The following is a 20,851-nucleotide window of genomic DNA, read 5'->3' on the forward strand; positions in this document are numbered from 1 at the left end:
GAAAAAATATGTTTATTTATCTACAAGACGAAAAATTGATGGAAGGAGATTGCATCACAAAGTTAGCGTCTGTTTCGTACTGCCCCGAAGAGAGGTGACGTTTTCAAAATAAAAGCATAACAGGAAGTGTTTGCTGACTTGATATTTCCCTCATTTAGTATAGCGCTCACAATATTTGATAGTTACATTGAAAACTAAGAAACGGGAATGTGCTTGTGTTACTTCTCACTAGTTCCTGTAAATAAAGAGAATTAAAACTGATATTTCATTGGTGTTAACTGAAAAAAAATCCTGTGGCAGTTGTAGGCGGTTCCGTTTTGGTGAAGATTTCTTCTGCTCAAGAAAAAAAATTCTCCCATAAGGTGTAGAAAGGCGAGCCAGTGTATATAAATTAGGAAAATTCTAAGTTTTTACCGTTGCTAAAACTTCAGTGGATCTTCAAAACAACACAAGCAGTGCGTTTTGCACATCTTTTTATGGCTTCTCATGTGCTCTCATTGCGCTGTTTGTTTTGCGGAGTTATATTCTTAACATGTGCCAAAGTTTCAGTTTGTATCTATTGTTTTATGACGCTCATTTTCCTGCACTCAGAAATATTACATCAGTTGAAGAACTTTTCATTTACGTACGGGCGCCACGTTAATTGTATATTTTTCCTCCTTTTATGACAACGCGAGCAGATGAGCGCGTGAAACCGGCGTGAAAAGTAATACGAGTTTACTGCAGTAGCAGTGATGTCAAAGTTTTGATCAAAGAAATAAACACAAAATAAGACCTCCTCCCACTTGGTGATTCTTCATTTTGACATATTAGTTGAGCGAGTTGTTCCCGTCGTATATATCCAAGCGGCAAACGTTAGTCAATATTCCTATCGCTCGTCACTCGAATGCAACCTCATCAAAATTTCCCGTATAAAATACGGATTGGGTTACAATCATGTGACATTTTCCATGCATTTTACGCATAATTTCATCCATACAAACGTAACCATAGCACTCAATATAATTGAGTTTCAACACATTGAAAATCATGACTTTTTATTGCATAATTGTATTTATTTTTCTACAAAAGAATAATTCAAAGTGTTCAAGGTTGGAATTCCAACAGCAGAGATCATGCAAAAATGGTAAAAATGTGGAAAGTTGTTTAGGACAGTAATGTCCCTCAGCGCCGGCTTGCAAATGATTCTCAATTTAACCTTCCTGTTCAATAAGCTTCTGTTGCGTCAGCATTACAATCTCTTCCATCACTTCTGGTTTCAAAATGTCTTTAACCTGCAAAGACAACATACACGCATTGTGTCACATTGTGCAACATTAAGTTTTTCTTTTTGTGACCCGTCACGTTAGAATTATAATAAGGAATACTCATTCTTAAATTAAATTAAAAAAAGTCACGTTTCAAGTTGTATTAATAGTATTGTGGAAAGCCCTGTTGCATTGTGGGATGTGACTGGTCAGTTGGGCATGTTGTATCCATGGTAAACACAAACAACTGGTCACCCAGTGAAATATGACGGCATGTGCACCCAAAGAAGGGAACGCAGCTTCAGAATACGAATCCAAGCTAACACAATCACCAGAGAGCTTTAGAAATTTGTTATCTGCAACCACTCGCATTGCAGTGCACTGGATGACACCTAAAGAACAGATCTGCTGGGCCAAGATCCGGAGTTACTGTCAAGCAACAGTTGGATGATACTTTTGGAGACACAATTTTTGAGCAATAGCCATATCCGAAACAGATATGAAGCCCCTGCTACCAAGTCATTGCCCTAAGGTAAGGAGAGCTGCATTTAGTTTTGTCAAATGCACACTACTGGCTTCTGATAAACGGTACACACTTGATTTTTCTGTTGTTGACGATGTGGTGGAGGATTCGGAAATGATCCGCTTTGCTTTGTGAACAATCAACATATATCGGCAGCCATTGTACTTTTTCTCTGCTTCTTACCTGGTGTTGTAGTGACGATTCGTAGCAATAGAGAACACTGGTGTCGAATACGAGGAACTTATGCGCGGCCAAAGCCAGCAGGCAGTTTCTTAGCCGGGAAATCACCTCGCGGTCCGAAAGGCTGACAGGCTGTGAGGGAGACAATGAAGATTACATGGTTACTATAGGTGGGTAATTTGCACTATAGTAAGCTTTTATTTCATTATGTTTTATAAATATTTAGCTTGAATTAGTTTTCAATATGACTGCTTAATTCTACTTTTTTCAAGTAGTCACCGATATTTAATACAGTACCACTCGTACTTTTGAGACATAACCCCCCTCAAAAAAAAAAAAACAATATCAGATCATGTCTAAGACTGTCCAATGAAAATGCAATGAATTTTCACTTTTCAATTCTTTTAATTTCCAGTTCCAGTCATCATATGTACTGATACCTTAGAAATAAGTATAACCGCTGACACTCAAATGTCGGTGCTCGCTGTCGCTAGTTTTCAGGGCAGCTTTCTTAGTTGTATTCACAAAATGGCCCGTTTCAGTTTAGTTTTTGTTTGAAAAAAAAAGGATTACTTACTATGCAATATTTAAGAAACATGGCGTTGAGTAGTTAAAAGTCAACAAAAGTATTATAGCAATATTGTATTTATTATCAAAATTAGTAGCAGTACGACGATTAATCAACAAGTCATCAATTATCAAATTTACTTGGTAACCTTTTTTGATAATTGATTGCTTTGAGATCTAGTCAATTCAATTGTCCAAATCCTTCTAATTTCAGCATGAAATCTTTTGTATTAACTTGAGGGGGGAAAAAAAGCCCTTTTTTATGATGTTACGAAGCAAACTATCAAATGAATTTTATTTTAGTTCACCTACGTTATTGCAACGTCAGTTTGAAATGCCCTATTCTGCATAAAGGGATGGAAATTAAAATGAGCTTTTTTTTTTTTTTAAGACATAAGATTATTAAAAGAATCATTAGTTGTAGCTTTACAATCTTACCTCAAGGCTGGTATAGAAGCCCCCAGCCTCCTCCTCCAGCTGTCCCGGTGTGGGATACAACCACACAAAGCCATTATTACCCAGGATGATGGAAGCGCCGCACGGGAGGTTATGGAAATGAGTTTTTTGTCTTTTGATGAGAGATGGGGAAATCTGGACCAGTACTCCCTGGCCAAGCTGTAAACAAAGACACAATCAGGACCACATTTACAGTCAACTTTAAAACCCATTTAGCGGTTTCACTTACTTTCCCGTATTTTAAGCTACGTGTGTGAAGTGACAAGGCGCCATCTGAGAAAACTGACTGCACCTCAGCCTGAAAACACAGAGGCAAAATATATTCGAGGTGAAACACTATAAAAGAATAGTGTTTATTATTATTAGGAAGTGAGGAGAAAGAATACACTGATAAGGTCGCCTTCGAGGAGATATTCTCTCATTGTGAGCTCGTCTTCTGCAGATCTTCTCCTCTGGAAAAAAATACGTTTGGCACATGTGTCAAATGCAAGGCCAGATTTGGCCTTTATGGCTTTTTTTTACCAGCTCTCCTCCAGGTAGGTTGACGGAAGACAACAAGAGGACGGAGTCCAGTCGTGAGTTTGTCTCAACCTTCCACCGTTTCTGTTGTACCTATACAAAAAATATGCCAACATAAAATTAGATAATAGAGCATTAAATGGGAGCTGTAAGGAATAGGAGATGATACCTCTGTGATTCGGCCCACCACCACATCACCAACCTCACCGTTGAACCTGCAGCCCAATAGAAAGCCGTAAGAATTGTTTTTAATATTTCATTTTTAGAGGTGGAATCGTTCATCAAAAGCGAGGTTTGACTGTCAAAAATTATTTTCGTTATTGCCATGGGCCATTTAAACGTTAGTTTGAACATCAACGTTGCCTTTTATTAAAGGGAAAAAACATGTACGCTAATGATCCAATTAAAATGAATTTCACATTAAAGACAATAAAAACTAAAAATCTTAGAAATTGAAAATAAAAGGTTGAATACAGTGATTATTTTGCATACTACATTGAGAATCCACCCATTTAAGATGTTAAAAAAAGATGTTCATGTACCCATCTTACCTGGTTTTGAGTGGTTTTACGCAGATTAGCTTATCCACTCGTTGCACCTCTCCGGCCACAGATGCTGTCAGTTTCTCTTCATCCACATAAGTACCATGGCCTCTGGAGACATATAATAATGTATGCCAGAAGTCTATTTTTCCTTGTTTAGTGTTTACAAGACTATTAAAAAGCACTGCCTCCTGGTGGCCAGATCAGGTACACCAGAAGGAAGAGCACACTGCTGGATTGCAGCATTAATTTGTGAGGCACAAAATGTTTAATCCTTCACTTTGTATTTTTTAGTTGCACTATATTTAATAGTATAGATTAAAAGAGTAGCATATTATCCCATTTATCGACAAAAATGTGTTCTTTTTAAGGCCTTGGGACTGTTAATAAAACAATGCATTTTCTTCGCAGTGCTCCATCTTTTATAAACACTGCAACTTGTGCTGCAATTAATTAAACTAAAGTTAAAATTAAACAAATTATCAGAGATGAATAAACAAATGAAGGGGCTAACCAACTCAAGTTTTAAAGCTTCACTTTATAAACGGTTCACATTTATTCACACGGCGACAACAGCAAATAAACAAACCTACCTCATGAACCCAGAGTCAGACGTGATAATATCGCCCGGTACAACCAGGTCTCTTCGGTCCCCAGTGGAAAGAGAAAGAGATACTAGTTTTCTAACTGTTGGTAATCTCATGTCAGCCGCCATGCTGCCTTGCAGTGACAATTTTCTTCTTCGTTTTATTGTTCCCTGTTGTAGAAGTGAGTTTCCCGGTAGTCGCCATCTGTCGTAATTGTGAAGAACTGCAATTATCGAACATATCAATGTACATCAAACAAGATTAAAATGAAGTGGAAACATACTTAAATAATGACTTAAAAAAAGAATTGCAGATAAAAGTTAAATAGGTGTTAAAACAATCGCATTTGTTGTAAGCACGTGGACTCGCAGGATTAACAACGACCACTTGGTGTCAGTGTTGACAAACCGATGCAATTTAGCACGGTCCTGTGACGTCACATGTCAACAAGAGAAACTTCGTCGCCGTAGCCAATCAGCGTCCAGTAAAACATGGCGTCGGTGAGAAGCAGTCGAAGAGTAAGAGCCGATCGCCGCACGGTCAGTAAACACCACTGGACCCGACTCCGTGGCCATTGACACATCGGCGGTAGCTGGCGATTTTCGCCCCTCGTACGCCGGGAAGAGGTCCCCCGGGATTGTTGGTGCTCCCTCCCCCTGTTCGGTCGCTTTTGTTTTCGGCCTCGGGGAGATCTCGTTAGCGTCAAGTTGGGAAAGCTCCGCTAGCCTGGGCTAGCTGAGTAGCTTCATCTGCTCCAAGGATTGTTCTCGTGGACCTTCATGGACCCACAACGGCAACAAAAACATTTCCTCAATTTCTAACATTTTTTTCCTCCCGGTTTGTTCTCTCACTTGATGACCAAACATGTGTGAAGCGGATTAAAAAGTACACACTCGTGGTGGAGTAGAAACAAAAGGGGGGCCAGCCGAGCCGGAGCCGGAGCCCATTGGCCGTCATGTATTTCCTCACCGGCTGGCCACGGAGGCTCCTGTGCCCGCTGAGGAGCTCGGAGGAGCCCTTCCATATCCAGCCCAGCTCCCAGCGCTTCTACTTCGCCCTGCTCTCCGAAACCCAGCTCAGCATCTGGTTTAGTCGGGTAAGAGAGCAGCCTCGTGCAACTCACGCATGCAAAGATTGCCTGCATCACCACTTGTATTATGGAAATAATTGTATAGGTATTCGTGCATGTAAGGAGGGTATTTTGTAAAACAGGCACTTACATTATCAAGACAAAAGCGTACCGCAAGAATGTACTGCATGCACATACTCACCTGATGAATGCTTTCATTCCATGATCAGCCCTCTCTAGACACAATCCTGCAGTTTAAACACAATAGTGAATTGAAATTGAAGCATATTCAGAGACTTGTTTAGACTTTTAGTCATTGAGCATAGAACTAAATATGGCTTAACTTAAATGTCAGTTTTGTTTAAAATTGGGCTCGAAAAAAGCACCAGCGCAGCGATGTTATGACACTTCAAGCGACAGGTATTTGAACACAAAAGATGCAGCAACACATGTAATTAACTAATTAGTTATCTGTACAGTTCATGAAACGATTTAAACATGCAGTATGTGGTGTCAAGGGATGTTCAATGCTTAAATGCAGCCCTCCTTCCATATTTGCTTTATGAAACATACAAAGTTATAAACATGGATTTGTTTTTGTTATCTGATTTAGGATTTCCTACACTTTTACAACAGACTTGTTGTCATATTGATGTCTTTCCCCGACATGCACTTTGAAAATTGCATTCTACGACATCAGTTTTCCCCAACCTTTAATTGATGAAACTCTTCTACCACATTTTAGATGTGAGTTGCTTAATGTGTTGATTAATTGGCTCTTAATTTGAACTTTTGTACTTTTCCTCTCTGCATTCAATTAGATTGGCTAATACCCGCTTAAACCCTGTTAAAATCTCTTTAAGTGCATCAAACACACTCCAATTTCAGATCTAATGGACTACATTACCAGATTTGATTTTTACTTCAATTTTAAGCTTTAAGCTTGCCTAAAAATTATTTAAAATGAACAAAAATACCTGTCAGAACCGAAAATACTTTCTACCAATATGGACAACAGGCCCATTGGGTGCTTTGTTTACTCTGACGAACTAACTTGGTAACCTCAACAATGGATCAGGGTCACTGTTTATTTCCAAAGCGCAATGCAGGATGTGACCATGTTTTGCTTCCCGTTGTTCTTTTCTCCGCCCACATCAGCAAGACATTGAGTGCAAAGGACAAACGCGACAAGCACATCTGCTCACTGCATCGGATGAGCTCAGCTGCTGTTCCCGCTAGGATCTCTTCGGGGTCAGGGTCAAAACGAACTAGAGATTTTTTCTGATGTTTTGAACATTAACTCATTTTATTGTTTAGTAGAGCAGTGTTTTCAAGTGTGCAGATTTTTTCCATTTCAACAAGACAGCTTTATAAGTCAAAAACGTAACTGGGCTGGCTGTGAATGAGTTGATTGTACAATAATACCAAAATAGGACAAGATGCTAATGAGCCGTGTGTGCGCGCAGATATCACTGATGTCATTAAGTTTTAACCATGCGACTGCGACACTGTACAATGAAGTCAAACTCAAGACCTCTCTGCCATATGTTACTTGATATTTTTCAACCTTTGGAAATGTGCTGTGGGCTTTCCTTTGGAACCATTTTATGTGTATTAAATTCTTGAAAAAAAAACAATAACCAAATAGATGGCAGCTAAAAAATAATCCTGACACACACACACACTTCAATTAATTGATAAAATGATAAATATTGCCTAGCCTGACACGGATGATGATTTTCATTTTCTAAATGGAAACAAGTCATCTTCCGCATGGGGAAACAAATATATAATGTGGTCGTGTGTGGAGTATTTTAAGCGTGCGCATTTTAAGCACTGCACGTGGTGAGGGACATTACACAAGTCAATCCGCAGCACAAACCGAAAATTGCACTACAAGCATATTATGACAACAAGTACTTACGTTCCAATTCCAACCTGTTATTCACAGAGTCTAAATTAAGAACTGTAAATTATTCCTAATGAGCCTTAAATATTTGCAGTGTGAATATTAGTATAGCCGTGTGTGTTTGGAAGAAGTTACCAATGTTTTTAGTTCCGTCAAATCGCACGTATACGCTTCTGCACGCTATTCATGAAGCTATTTTTTTTTTCTTGCCCTCATTCGCAGCCCAGTGTTTTGATTGCAAGCTACATTGAGTCCGCTAAGGCGGTGGCACAGTTTGGATTTTACCAGAAGGCCGAATGGAAACCAGACGACTCCATGATAGCTGTGGTGGTAAGTAATTGATTTTTGTTTAACTGCATCAGAATGGAGCGCACTCTGCAATCAGCTGAAATGCTGATTAGTTTTGAAAGGACAAAAAAAAGCCTTACTATTAATTGAGTCCAATTGAGCATAACCCTAACCCTGACTGAGTTATTTTTAAACAAATATGTGTATTATTTATGAGAAAAAGGTCTTCAAAAAATGCTGGTAAACATCCAATAAGTGATCTGGAAAAAATGGGTGCCCCTCAAGGTAAATCTGCCAATTCATTTGTGTCCATTGTCATGTCCATTTTGTTTCTGCAAGACAACAAAGTGAATTGCATCCCACACAAACAAATGAGACATTGGAAGGGCCAGGATTTCCTCTTCTGAGCACGCTAGGACTTACTAGTGTAGCTCTATTGAGTCAAATGATACACTAACAAATGTCCACCACAGTGGACACAACCGAATATTTTGGGGCTCATGCGACTTTTCCGAACCTTAAAGTGTTTTTTAGTGAGTGACTATCAGAAAATCTCGTAAATTTGTGGCGTTTAAAGGCTTTTGGAAACATTAGGTAGCTGGAATAAGATCTAGATCTTCTTAACTTGGGTTTGAGTGGACCTCAAGGGTTTGGTGAGTCGGTCTGAGGGCTTCGACTGAGCCTACGCTGCGGAGGACAAACATAGCTGACTCACAAAGTTGTTTAACACATCTAATTGTAAACCCAATGAAATCAAGCTTGGCTTTTGTCTCATAAATCTTTTGATCTCAAACCCAACTGTCTTCAGTAGGGTTAGGGTAATAAAGGAATTGGCCTGGTTGTTCGAATACTTTTGGAGCGGACCGTAAAGACATACGCTATCCATACATATACACACATAAAAGTTTCACAATCGACTCAAAGGAGAGAAGAAATGTGTTGTCATGGTTTCTTGAACAAGGCGCTGACTGGGAGAGCTTGTCACACTCCGTCGTGAGGCCCATAAAAACACCATCGCCTTTGTCCGAAGTCCAGAACCTTTCAGCAGTTCTCATTTGTCAGATCTTATAAGGCTTTCAGCATTACCAGAGGATTTTAGAGCTAGTATTTCACCATATAACTTTTAAGTGCTGCGGTAGTTGCTAAATACACTCAACAGTAGCCGCTTAAAGCGCCAAACGGTAGCGATTAAAAGACAACCGTGTCGTTGATACAGTGTGAATGTCTTGTGTTCCTTATCTAGCATGTCGCTATTATGTTCAAGGCTGTTGTGGTCTCCCGCTAAGTTAATCAGAGTGAAAGAGTTGGCAGACAGCAGTGTTTACACGGCGCGTGGATACACTTCTGCAAAAGGTCGAACTTTACACTGCGTTATATTGAAAACTGCGTGTAAACAATGTTTAAACTTTGTTGTTACTTCCAGAGTGGGTTAAGGATATCCTGCATGTACAGCTATTAACTTATTTACATTTCCAACAAGACCAAGAGACAGTGGTCTTGTTAGCTTGTTTGTTGAATTTTAGCTCACGCAAATGTTTGTGATTTCATCCAAAACTCACAATCCTCGATGCTCATTGCAGTCATTCGAATCATCCTCGCACTTCACTGCGATTGACATGAGTGTTAAACAGTCTCGCTCCTCATATCTTAAAAAAATCAGTTTCATGCTATTGTGTTACAAATGCACACAGAAAGGGGGAGGCTTGTACAGTGATGGATTTTAAGGGGAATAAAAAAAAGTAGTATTCACACAATGTTATCAGAAAAACAGACTCGCAGGCAACAGACAGTTTTGCTATCTTTTGTTAATATACTGTTAATAAACTGTGAAATTGTCACACATTTTGGACATTATTTTTTTTCATTTACATAGTTTTCCTGACTCATGTTTACCATAAGGAGAGTCTAAAATAAGTCAGTGTGCAAAAAAAATTACACACGATCCATAACATAAAATTAGATTATCAACTATCAGTTCTAGATATCAGTGAGCACTCAAATTTTGTGTTTGGTCTCAATTGGGAGGGGTTGCATCTCCATTTAGAATCTCATTATGTATCTTACTGTACATATTTATTGTTTACATACATAAACAATTGTTTTCTTGGTTTAGCCGCCCGCAATTCAAGTGACTACTATAAATATGTAGCCTTCAGTGTTTCAATGTTTACATTTATAAAGCTTGGTTTTGTAGTGTATAGTGAAATGCTGGCAGGGATGTTTTCATCCATAGTGTCTGTTTAGTAGAGACCACAGATGTTTTTTTTTTTGTTGTTTTTAACCAAAACATAGTGTTTAAAGGGACCACAACATATCACACCATTTATAGTACATTTGAATAGGGTTTGTGTTCTATTGTCTTTCTATTTTCAACAATGCTGATTTTCCTGTTAGGCTGATTTGGACTTGGCATACATGTATGTATGAAGTTCATTTACACTTTTTTTTAATGGATACTTTATTTATTTTGACATTTTCAGCAGTAAATAAGGTAATATTTTGATATAATTAATTTCAGTATTTAATTTTGCCCGTCGCTGTTGACTGAAAATGACGTCTCAGTTGCTCAGAGCTCAGGTAGCGACTAGTCATGGCTCACCTCTTCTGGGTTTGGTCATGTGACATGTGGATAGTTTTTTTTCCTGAGCTCTTAGTACCTGTGTCATTTTCCGTTTTCAGCAAGTGGCAAAATGTGTTGTAAGGGTATTAATTATACCTGGAAAATCTATAGACAAAATGCCAAGTTTTTATCGCTAATAATGCAGGATGTTTGATCTCACTTTTTTTAGACTATTTTACGAATACTCAACTCTTGAATAGTCACAAATACCAACACCAAGTACCGACAGCAGAAGTACTTTTGATACACAAAAAGCTATATATTCCCATCAAGCATTTTCCTTAAAATATAATGAAACTAATGGCAATTTTTGATTCTTCTGATGCTTGTGTTGGCTCAAGTACGTATCGGTACTCGCTCATGTCTCCTGAAAATTACTAAAAGGGTGAAGTATTCCTTCAATGTATTGTCTTGAAGTACAAAGGGTACAAATATTGACTGTGATTTTAGTGGAACAACTTTATCAGGAGACCTTTGATTGAATTAGGTAAGGTGGCCATAGAAAACAAAATTCAGCCGTTAACTGATGCTCCCCTGCTGCGTAATTTCAATATGACATTCCCCGAAGCGGTTGCCATTTGCAAAAAATTTGAATGGCAATTAAACAATGAATCATGCATCGCTTGGAATCCAGAGCGTCCGTCCCCTTGTATCTCTGTTGACCCCGCCAGGCTTTTTTTTTTTTTTTTTTTTGTGGGCTGAAACACATATGAAGGGATGTTTCAAATGTGTCTGAGGAAGAAGGTCAGGCCCATTTCCAGCTCAGCCTAGTCCAAAAACAACAGGGCGCAGAGACGGCTGGAGTTTAAAAATACCAGAGAATCCTCGCTCCACTGGCCATTATTGTGAGCGCGGCATATCAGGGAACGCCTCGAGGCAATTCCTTTGCAAATTGCCCCAAACATTCGCATGGGCTCCTGGTTGGAATGACATTATTTTTATTTTGGTACTCACAGGTCACTGAGGACACTGTGACCTCACACCGCTGGCAAAACCGAAGCATTCTCAGGCTGATTACGCCAAGATACAATAGCAAAAAGGTGACATATGATACCAAGGGAGCTTCATTAGTAATTGCCTTTGAAAAATGAACATACTTTTATATAATGCACACAAAAAAGATCCATTTTTGTGCTCACATTCCAGACCAGCTGTTTTCCAGATGTCATTAGCTGTTCCCACCCTGGGCAGACCTTTAAACGAATCCAATCCTCCTCCTAAACCTTTTTTTTTCCCACCTATATGTTATATTAGGTTTATTCATCCGTATGAGAGCGGCTAACACATTGCAAGAGGTGGATTTGTTTATATGGCACCGTGTCAAAAAAACGACGCAGCACTAGAAAGACGTTAAGTATTTTTATTTTCTGGCTGCACATCCTGTTTTTCGGCTCAAACGTTCCTTCTGTGTTATTATACAGTCAGGCAGAGGTACGCTAGACCATTTTTCACCCGCCATTCTCTCAGCGAACAAGAATCTGCTGTAATTCTACACACAAAGAAGCCTATATTTTCTGAATTGGGGCATCCAGAAAATGATTTTCTGTGTACTGCCAAGAGAGCAATGGTAGCTTGTATTAAAACCAGAAACAGATGGGTTCGACGAGTTTTGAAGTTGATGACGGAAGTTATGTTAACACTTGGATGACGGACCAAGAGACCGGCGATTACAGAACTGGATAAACTTCCAGAAATAATGGACGGATTGTGACAGAAAGAGATCCACATACAGACGAGACTACAAATGATGGCCCAACAAAAAAAAAAAGTAAAATGCCCACAAGACCTGTTGACAATGATAACTACCTAATTATGGCTTTTAGGCAAGTTATGCACAAACTATAAACGATGAGCTCGTTATGTTACGTTTACATTAAAGGTTACCGTTTTTTCCACACTATAAGGTGCACCGGATTATAAGGCGCACCCTCAATTAATGACATATTTTCAAACTTTTTTCATATATAAGGCGCACCAGATTATAAGGCGCACCCTCAATTAATGACATATTTTCAAACTTTTTAATCACAATACAGTAATTCTCAAAGTAATAACTCAAATAATAACTCTAAACTCTCAATAGCATAATAACTCAGTGTCTATCCGACCAACCTTGTTCAACTGTAAACACAAAAAAGAAACAAGTAAAGCTTACTGTATCAGTTCTTTCCCCATCTACGAATCCCAATCTCAATATTGATCCACATATAAGGCGCACCTGATTATAGGGCGCACCATCAGCTTTTAAAAAAAAGTAAGGCTTTTAGGTGCGCCTGATAGTGCGGAAAATACGGTATTTAAACGTAGTATTATTGTCTGGGCATTTTGCATGCAATTTATTTTTGGCGAAATAAACCTTTCCTAATCCCATATGTAAAACAAACAAAAACTAAAAAACACTACACTCACCCAAGCATTTAAAAAATATGAAAAAAACTTTCTCTAAAAATAATTCAAACTAATTCTAACTCTGGTTACCAAAGGCTAGTGCTACCATACCATCCAAAGTTGGTAAGAACATAAATCCCACGGTAACGAGCACTCCATGTATCTATAAACCAAAGAACATCTCATTTTAATTTTACGTTTTGGTTCCAGGAATTTTATTTCACACTTAGCAAGCGAACACAACTTGCCCTCGGAGCATTCATTGTATTCTAGTCGGTGCTTCAAACTCTTAATGCCCATCCCAGACACCAGCTGAAGTTTTATCACTCGTTGGCTTTCAACCAGTCTGTTTACTGCTGGCCTTTGACTTAGAGGGCGGGAAAAAAAACTCACTTGCCCTCTGTTTTCAATTTCAACAATCTCTGAAAGGTTCCCAGCTTCTTATTGTCAGCAGTTGGCCACTTGGTGTTTTATAGTCGGGCACTTCTGTTCCTGCTCCCTTTATGGACCCCTTGTGCTCAGTTCATATTTGCGTAACTCAAGCCGATCTCCCTCCGTGTCGTCTTTGTGTCTAATTCCACTAATGGCCGTGATTATAGTCTTTAGCCTATTGGGCTCCACGGACGATTAGCATTCACTGTCCGAGCTGGAGTGGTTCCTTTAAGACCTCTGAGGCTAGGTTTACTCTTGAGTTCCAAGTGCCCGATTCAGATTTAAAGCCTGTATCAGATTTTCTTTCACTGTCTATTTCCATGTACATTCTAAGTGATGCGTATCCCATATGGCTGTGCAGATGGAATACATGAAACAACCCACATGCACATGCATTATTTTGCATAGCTAATGACGGGCAAACCTGCAGACCTCATCACGTTATGTCATTTTCATTCGACGCCAGGTTATTCATTTTACAAGAAGAAAAATGAAGTTGTCAAATGAATCAATGGATACTTATGTTTTCATTATCAGTGGTGAAAATTTCACATTTTGTCTATAATGAATTAGACTTTTGACCCAACAAGCTTAAAAAAATATCCCTATTAGTAACTGCCTGGTAAAAATATCTCTCCTGCCATTCATTTCTAAACACTGATATTATTTCAAAAGAGAAGGAATTAATTTAATACTTTGGTGCTGAGCTGTATTGCCCTCCCCAATTCGCGAGAGGAACCTAAATCCTAAACGGTTCACTTTCTTTCGCTGTTAGCCATGTCGCACTAGCCTTTTGTTTGGTTTGAGTTTGAAGAAAACAAGTGCGATGCTAATGTTATGAAAAGTCATGAGGGCCAAAGAAACAAGGGAGGAAAATATCAAATGTATTATTTTTAAAATTGTCACCGAAAATTGAATTAATTAAAAAAAAAAGATATATTGCCCAGTTCTACTTTTGACTGTGATGGTTTAGGAGTTCACTCCAGCTTAGGTAAAGAGAAGCCGACATCTGCTTACTACTTGACATCCTGTATTTACAAGCAAACATCTGCACTACTTGCACGGCGGTGTTGTTAAACATGTGCATGGTAGCGACCGGCCGAACTTCTGTTTGTCTGCTTGTGCCAGTAGTTTTGTAACTGGAGGCTGCAAAATTGAACGTCCGCATTACTGCGCGGTGGCATTTGGGGCCTGTTTAAACATGCAAATAGGGCTCCGTGTGTCGTCACTTTTCTGCTGACTTGACCTTTCGCGAATCCCATCTGCTCACGAGCCCTGACTAGTGAAGTGGCAGCCTGGTCTCCGGTTTCTTGTGTTTGCTTGTCAACACTTAATGCAACCGTCTTAATTGAAGCGTTGTTGTAAAGGACACCTTTAATAGTTTACGGTCACATTTTTTGTTTACTTTGTTCGCTCTTTCCTGGCATCCCCCCACATTATTTTACATCTTTGGCAAAGTGCTGCCAGACTCCCTTGTGTGTGCTTAGTGGGTCCTCGGCAGACAATGGCAACCACTTCCTGTTTGAGGACTTCAGCATGTGTGAATGCGGGAGGATGGTGTTGAAGGGCGCTACTTTATGTATATCACACTTTGAAACTTTTTTTGTTGTTGTTGTTTTGTCTCAGGTAGGACCTGTGAATAAAAACCTGATCTACAAGTGCTGTTTGGTAGAAGTAAATTGACTTCACAACAAGTAGTAGTATGGCAGAAAATAAATAAGTCTTCAAAAAAGAGGCTTCAAGCTTTTTGGATATTTGAACACACACAGTGGCGCAACTCATGTAGACAGACAATATGACCCTCATGCATATGTAGTTTATCCTCTGTTTCATTGACAGAAGTTAAAGTGGCCTCTATCTCTTCCTTCCACTTTTTTTTTTGTTTTAATTTGGCCCACAGAAGAAAAAAATGGGCATTCCTATCTGAGGGCAGTAGTTGTCCCCCAATTTACATTCTCGCCTCCTGTAATTAACATGCTTTTGAAATGCAGTTTCACCAGAATTTTGGACTGCCCCCTCCCCGAAAATCCCCCCATTCCCCCAATGCAGATTATAAACTACACAGTTACATACACAGTTACACCCATTGCATGCATTGTTTGGATTAATGTTTCCCATGGGAAATAATGGGAATAATCCATTCAAGGGTCAAACTGTGGCCACAATACAATACTTTTTGTTCACATTTTAACCTTCTTTGCAGTCCTGCAAATGTCACGCTCTTAATATTTACATAAAACTATTCCAACCTAATGCAGGTAACAAAAAAAACGCAAATATGTGCATACAATTCTTCAAGGTCTAAACACTGTCTAGACAAGAGAAATATTTTTTGTACAATTAATACATTTAAAAAAAAATTTTTGCCACTTATTGTCGACTGTGCTCAAGGATCTGGTAACATCTGACAATGGCTCACCTGTTGATCATGTGACGTCCGCAAGCTTAGCAATGATTGGTTGTTACCTGAGCCTTGAGTGAATGTCATTTTCAGTCGACAATTTCACTCGACTTTTAACTGCAAAAAATGACTAAATAAATCTAATATCACTTTTAAGACCAACTTTTTTTTTTCCAGTTTTTGGATCTTTTTGGTAGGAGAGGTTATGTTACCAGCTGTCTTTGGTCTTAAGCAGAATGGGAAAAAAAAAAAACCCTCCAAAGTATTTTTGAATAGCGTCTGTTAACTGAAATTTGCATGTGTGAAAGAGGCATACAAATTTTGGTCAAAGTCAGCAGTTCCAAAGCAATGTTTCCTCATAAAAAAATGGGAACTTGTTGCAAGCATGTCCACCCTGTCAGCGAGAGCTCGCAATGTTTTATGACTGGCATGAGGCCCATAATGCTGCTTTTACACCATTGGTGGAAAATCAACAAAAACACTTTCTGTGGTTGACGTCATCGAGTGACAACAAGACTTCTCATGCCTCGATCGTGGGTTCTTTCCAAAATCCACTGTATGATTTTGACTGCTTAGCTTTCGTTGCTTCTAACCTGGTAAACATGAAGCAGAAACTTTTAGTTCTTTGGTTTGGAGCCCATCAGTCTTGATTGTTTTTGCAGACCTCACTTGAGGTCCTGGTTACGTGTCGAGCTAAGGTTATGCTCCAGCTTTATATTGCTTAGCTGCGTCTCTGCTCCTGGTTTTTTATCACAAAGTAATCTTGGGGACCTTTTGCCGCATTGGAAAATTCCAGTGGTTAAAAAAAATGCCATAGAATACTGCAAGCCTCTGAGTAGTGAAAAAAATAAATCCTCATTCTATTATACTCATAGGGTCAGCAATTTAAAATATTGAAAGAGCCGAATCGAAGCAAAAAAACAAATCTACCTATAACCACAAAAGCTATTGGCTGTATTAGCTTACTAACAAAATAAAGGCTACAATAATGAAACTTTCACGATTAAACGTGACTACAATATCAATGTATTGTCTCGTGAACGAACCTGTCATTCAAAACAAAGCACTTAAGGTCTCAGTTTCTTTAAAAAAAAAAAGTCAAAAATTACATATATATGTAACATATATGACAGGAATTATTGTCTTGATTTTTTTTCCCAGTAGATCCCTGCTATTTGATATTCCTGCTTATAATTGATTCCAGTTGAAATGCATTAGCGCACAGGTGTAGTACTCCAGTCCTCGAGGGCCGGTATCCTGCAGGTTTTCCGGTTTTTTCCCCTAAACACACCTGATTGAAATGATTAGGATCATTTTCAAGCTCCCCCAGAGCCGACTAATGAGCTGATCATTTTTATCAGGTGTGTTGAGGAGAGAAAACCACAAAACCTGCAGGATACCGGCCCTTGAGGACTGGAGTTCTACACCTATGCATTAGCAGGATACATGTTATTTTATTTTCTATATTTCTTTTTTTTAAATGAATCAGACGATTATTCTGAAATCTGTGTTTGTATCTGCCACTTATCACCCTCAAATAATTCATTTCAGTCGAGCCTTGCTAATAATCCCTAACAACGCTGAAAAAGATATCGCTACTGCCGACACAATCAGAATGTTTTTCTCTCATTAACATAGGCGGACAGAATAGTAAATCGTAATTACAGTCATTGTTTATATTGAAAAATACTTCCATTATTGCATAACTATAATGCGAAAAAAGTATGCTTGGTAGTAACTAAGCGTGCCTTCTTGCGCTTTGTGAAAACAGTTTGATACCAGGCAGTAACATTTTTTCCCCCCACAAATAACAGCTGGGGCCATTCATTAAAATGTCATTTTTTTGCAGTCATCTCTGTTGCCTGTTAAATATATTAAAGACGCCGACGTGGAATTCAATTGCGCTCTCCTTTTTTGTTCCCGCCTGTTATTGTTTCCCAAAGGTTAAAATGTAGGCAGGGGACATTTGATTGATCTGTCTTGTGTGGTGGCTTAGGCGATCCATTAGTCTCTTTTAATTATACAGGCGTTGCTCATTAGGCGGTGCAATATTGCTTTCTGTTCAACTTAGCGTAGAACGAGTGTTTTTTAACTCACGGCAGCCCGTTTCTACTCTTTGTTTGATCACAGAATCCTCATCATTCAAAAGCTAAATGGTCTTTTTTGATGGTTGTTTTGACATAAATATGTTTTCAAAGCAGTATGCAGCTAGGAACCTGGATCCTGTCGTGCTTATGGTAAACATGGTTTGTTGTTGTTGCGCCGGTGGTGTTATCAGTCATAACTACAGGGGGGGGGGGGGGGGGGGGTTTGAATGTGAAATACCTCTAAACACTGATTAAAATAGATCCTGTGCACAATCAGACATATTTGAGATAAATCAATCAAAAGCTGGTCTGGTCATTGTCTTGTAATTGCAAGAGCAGCCATTTTGTTTTATGAACAGTAGAAAATATTTTCGTCTCGCTTGTTTTTACCTCCAAATACTGATAAAAATGGATCCGGTGCACAAGCTTTTGCATAATCGGACATGTTTGAGAGAAATCATTCAAAAGCTGGTCTGGTCACTGTCTTGTAATGGCAAAAGCAGCCATATTGTTTTATGAATAGTAGAAAATATAACGCTGTCTGTCTCGCTTGTTTTTACAGCTTTTAGGGAATTTGTCTATAATGCATCAATATAAAACTGCATTATTCTAAAATAATTATTCGTTTAAATTTTCACAGTTTTATGAGATTCTGCTAACATTGGTAACAGTCAAAATATTTTGTTTTTGTTAAACATTTTTAACATGTCTATTGTTCTTTTTTTTTCACTCAAGAAAGAAAGGAAACTCTTATTATTTATTTAAGAATTATTTGCAATATCTAACTCAGACATGTTGAAGTCGCTGGAAGCTGCCTGAACATGTTTATAATTTTACAACAAAGATGTATATTGTTAAAATGTTATAATAATTGAATGCCCCCCTCTTATCTTAAAAAAAAAAAAAAAAACTGAAAAAATATCCTTGACACATTTTTTCCAATCAATGCTAAATTGTGAAGCTAGCTACTCGCACCTTTAATTCCACTTGCAGTTTTCTTATCTCATATTGTTGTTTGCCCCTTTGGCCTTTCACATTCTGCCAATAATTAATATACAAGAAAGTATGTACTCATGCTACTTCACTGACTGAACTTGTTTCTGTTTTCAGACTGCCAAAGGCTACATCCTCTTGTTCTCTGTACTGGGTGGCGGTGATGACAAGTACCTCTACGAACCGATCTACCCAAAGTGAGTGACCCCATTCACTCATTAACTCATTCAATCCCAAAAACGTATTTTAATGTTTTTTTTTTTTTTTTAAGAGCCCAGCCATTCAATTCCAGGAATGTCTTAAAATAGCTGTTACCAAATTAAATGAGCACAGAAGCAAACATATTTTACATACTTAAGTTCATAAAGTACTTGATGACTTTAGACACTTAAGTTACTTATGACTAAAGTAGTCAATTACTTTCGGCGATGAACTCTTTCAGTGCCAAGCGTTATCGGAAAAGGAAACCTCTAGAGGGCCTGTATATTTAGCGTTTTCACTCCTCTTTCAAGGCCAACAGAATATCGTGTGCTATATCTATGTAAATACGGGTGGTAACATATGAAAGATTGATTTCCATTTCTTACTTTGAATTGCATGTAGGTAATACCTAGTTTGTATGTGTGGAAACATTATCATCCAATGGTCACAGTTGTCACTACAATGCTCAATTGTTTTATACTGTATTAGATAAGCATTAGTCAAAGGTGTCAGCTACCCTCCATAAAAAACATCTTTGATGAGATTTTTTTTTTCATTTATTACTGTTATTACTATTTTAAAAGACGAGAATTCTCATCCATGGCACTGAATGAGTTAAGTGCTAAAGTAATTATGTTAACTAAATTGATTGATTATTTTGAAGTAACCCATATATTTCTTTACTTCTTAATGTAATCCATTATTAAATTACTAAATACTGAATTCTAAAGTAATTCATGACTTAGTAGTTATTACTAAGAATAATCAATTGCTTTAGGCAGTGAAGTACTAAGAGTAATCAATTACTAACCCTAAAGTAATGATAACTTGTAAAAATAATCCTGTTAGTACTTGATTATCTAATATATTTAATTACTTTCCTACTTGTTTACTTAAAATAAATGAGGTTTGTACTCGATTACCTAAAATAATCACTTTACTTACCCGATGTAATCATTAATTTAGTGGTTGATTATCCAAAGTAATCAATCATTTTAATAATTAGCTAAAGTAATTGATTACCGTAGTGCTTAATTTATTTGGTTGAAACCATTTTAGACCCTCCTATAATCTAACGCTTGGGATAAAAAAAATCTATAAATGGGTACGTCGGAATGAACGGCTGAACTTTTAGGGATTGAATGAAAAAAAGTCTATTTTGTTCCCATTTCTCTTGGAGTGGTGGGTTCACATTCCTGCATGGCATAACAGCATTCGTGAGCATGTTGCGGCACGAGTTGCAGCTTTTTGTTGCTTTTATTTTTACCTTGGTGACGCGCTTGTATGCCCAGGGGCAGCCCTCGGGTGAAGGCGACCCCGGGTTACAAGGAGGAGCAATGCGCGCCCGCTTTGTCGCTGGAGATCAAGAAACCTGTCGATCTGGAGGCCCCTATCACCAGGTAGGCTGCTGACTTTGTCTTTTTTTTTTTTTATCTTGTCAAGAAGTCAGATGTCTCTCGGTTATCTCGCCCCAGCACGTCATGTTGTGTCGCTACAGCGACTTCAACTTCTGCTTGATGTGTTCAACGTAGCGCGTTTTTTTCAGTTTTGGTAGTTGGAGAACCTAAACGTTGGCACGGCTGAAAGAGCGCCTGACAGTATTGCCCCCCCCCCCCCTTTTTTTTTTTTGCTTCACTATTCAAGCTTTTCCGGTTGACCTGTTCTGCGGCAAAATATGTAAACAAACTAGCTGGTGGAAAAAAATAGCATTACAAATATTTGGCTAGAGTTCCAGATTTTTTTTTTGTATAGAATACAGCTTGTGTGCTTTATCTCTTCTTTACTTTTGTGCGAGGAACTTTGAAGCAATCGGATTCTTTGACGCTGGTTCGAAGAATTAGA

At 38.4% G+C, this 20,851-nt stretch overlaps 2 protein-coding genes across 3 annotated transcripts in view; one reads left to right on the plus strand and one right to left on the minus strand.

The window, feature by feature from the left end:
- Window positions 1-1,052: 1,052 nt before the first annotated feature.
- Window positions 1,053-5,694, minus strand: exosc2 (exosome component 2). Its single transcript, XM_088435103.1, has 10 exons — window positions 5,591-5,694; window positions 4,628-4,825; window positions 4,044-4,145; window positions 3,662-3,707; window positions 3,496-3,585; window positions 3,360-3,425; window positions 3,203-3,271; window positions 2,956-3,132; window positions 1,954-2,082; window positions 1,053-1,274 (listed from the first exon to the last, which is right to left on the minus strand). Exons 2-10 carry the CDS (start codon window positions 4,747-4,749, stop codon window positions 1,194-1,196), a joined length of 882 nt encoding a protein of 293 aa, XP_088291229.1. The 5' UTR covers window positions 4,750-4,825; window positions 5,591-5,694; the 3' UTR covers window positions 1,053-1,193.
- Window positions 5,118-20,851, plus strand: part of ric1 (RIC1 homolog, RAB6A GEF complex partner 1) — a 33,060-nt gene continuing 17,326 nt past the window's right edge. For both annotated transcript variants that reach the window (XM_088435101.1, XM_088435102.1), the window contains exons 1-4: window positions 5,118-5,717; window positions 7,822-7,929; window positions 18,926-19,005; window positions 20,302-20,409. In XM_088435101.1, coding sequence (XP_088291227.1) covers window positions 5,577-5,717; window positions 7,822-7,929; window positions 18,926-19,005; window positions 20,302-20,409 — 437 coding nt within the window. In that variant the 5' untranslated portion in view covers window positions 5,118-5,576. The remainder of the gene's footprint in view (window positions 5,718-7,821; window positions 7,930-18,925; window positions 19,006-20,301; window positions 20,410-20,851) is intronic.

Source organism: Hippichthys cyanospilos, chromosome 15 (assembly GCF_059441005.1).
Source record: "Hippichthys cyanospilos isolate Australia breed blue-spotted pipefish chromosome 15, RoL_Hcya_1.0, whole genome shotgun sequence".
Classification (NCBI taxonomy): Eukaryota; Metazoa; Chordata; class Actinopteri; order Syngnathiformes; family Syngnathidae; genus Hippichthys; species Hippichthys cyanospilos.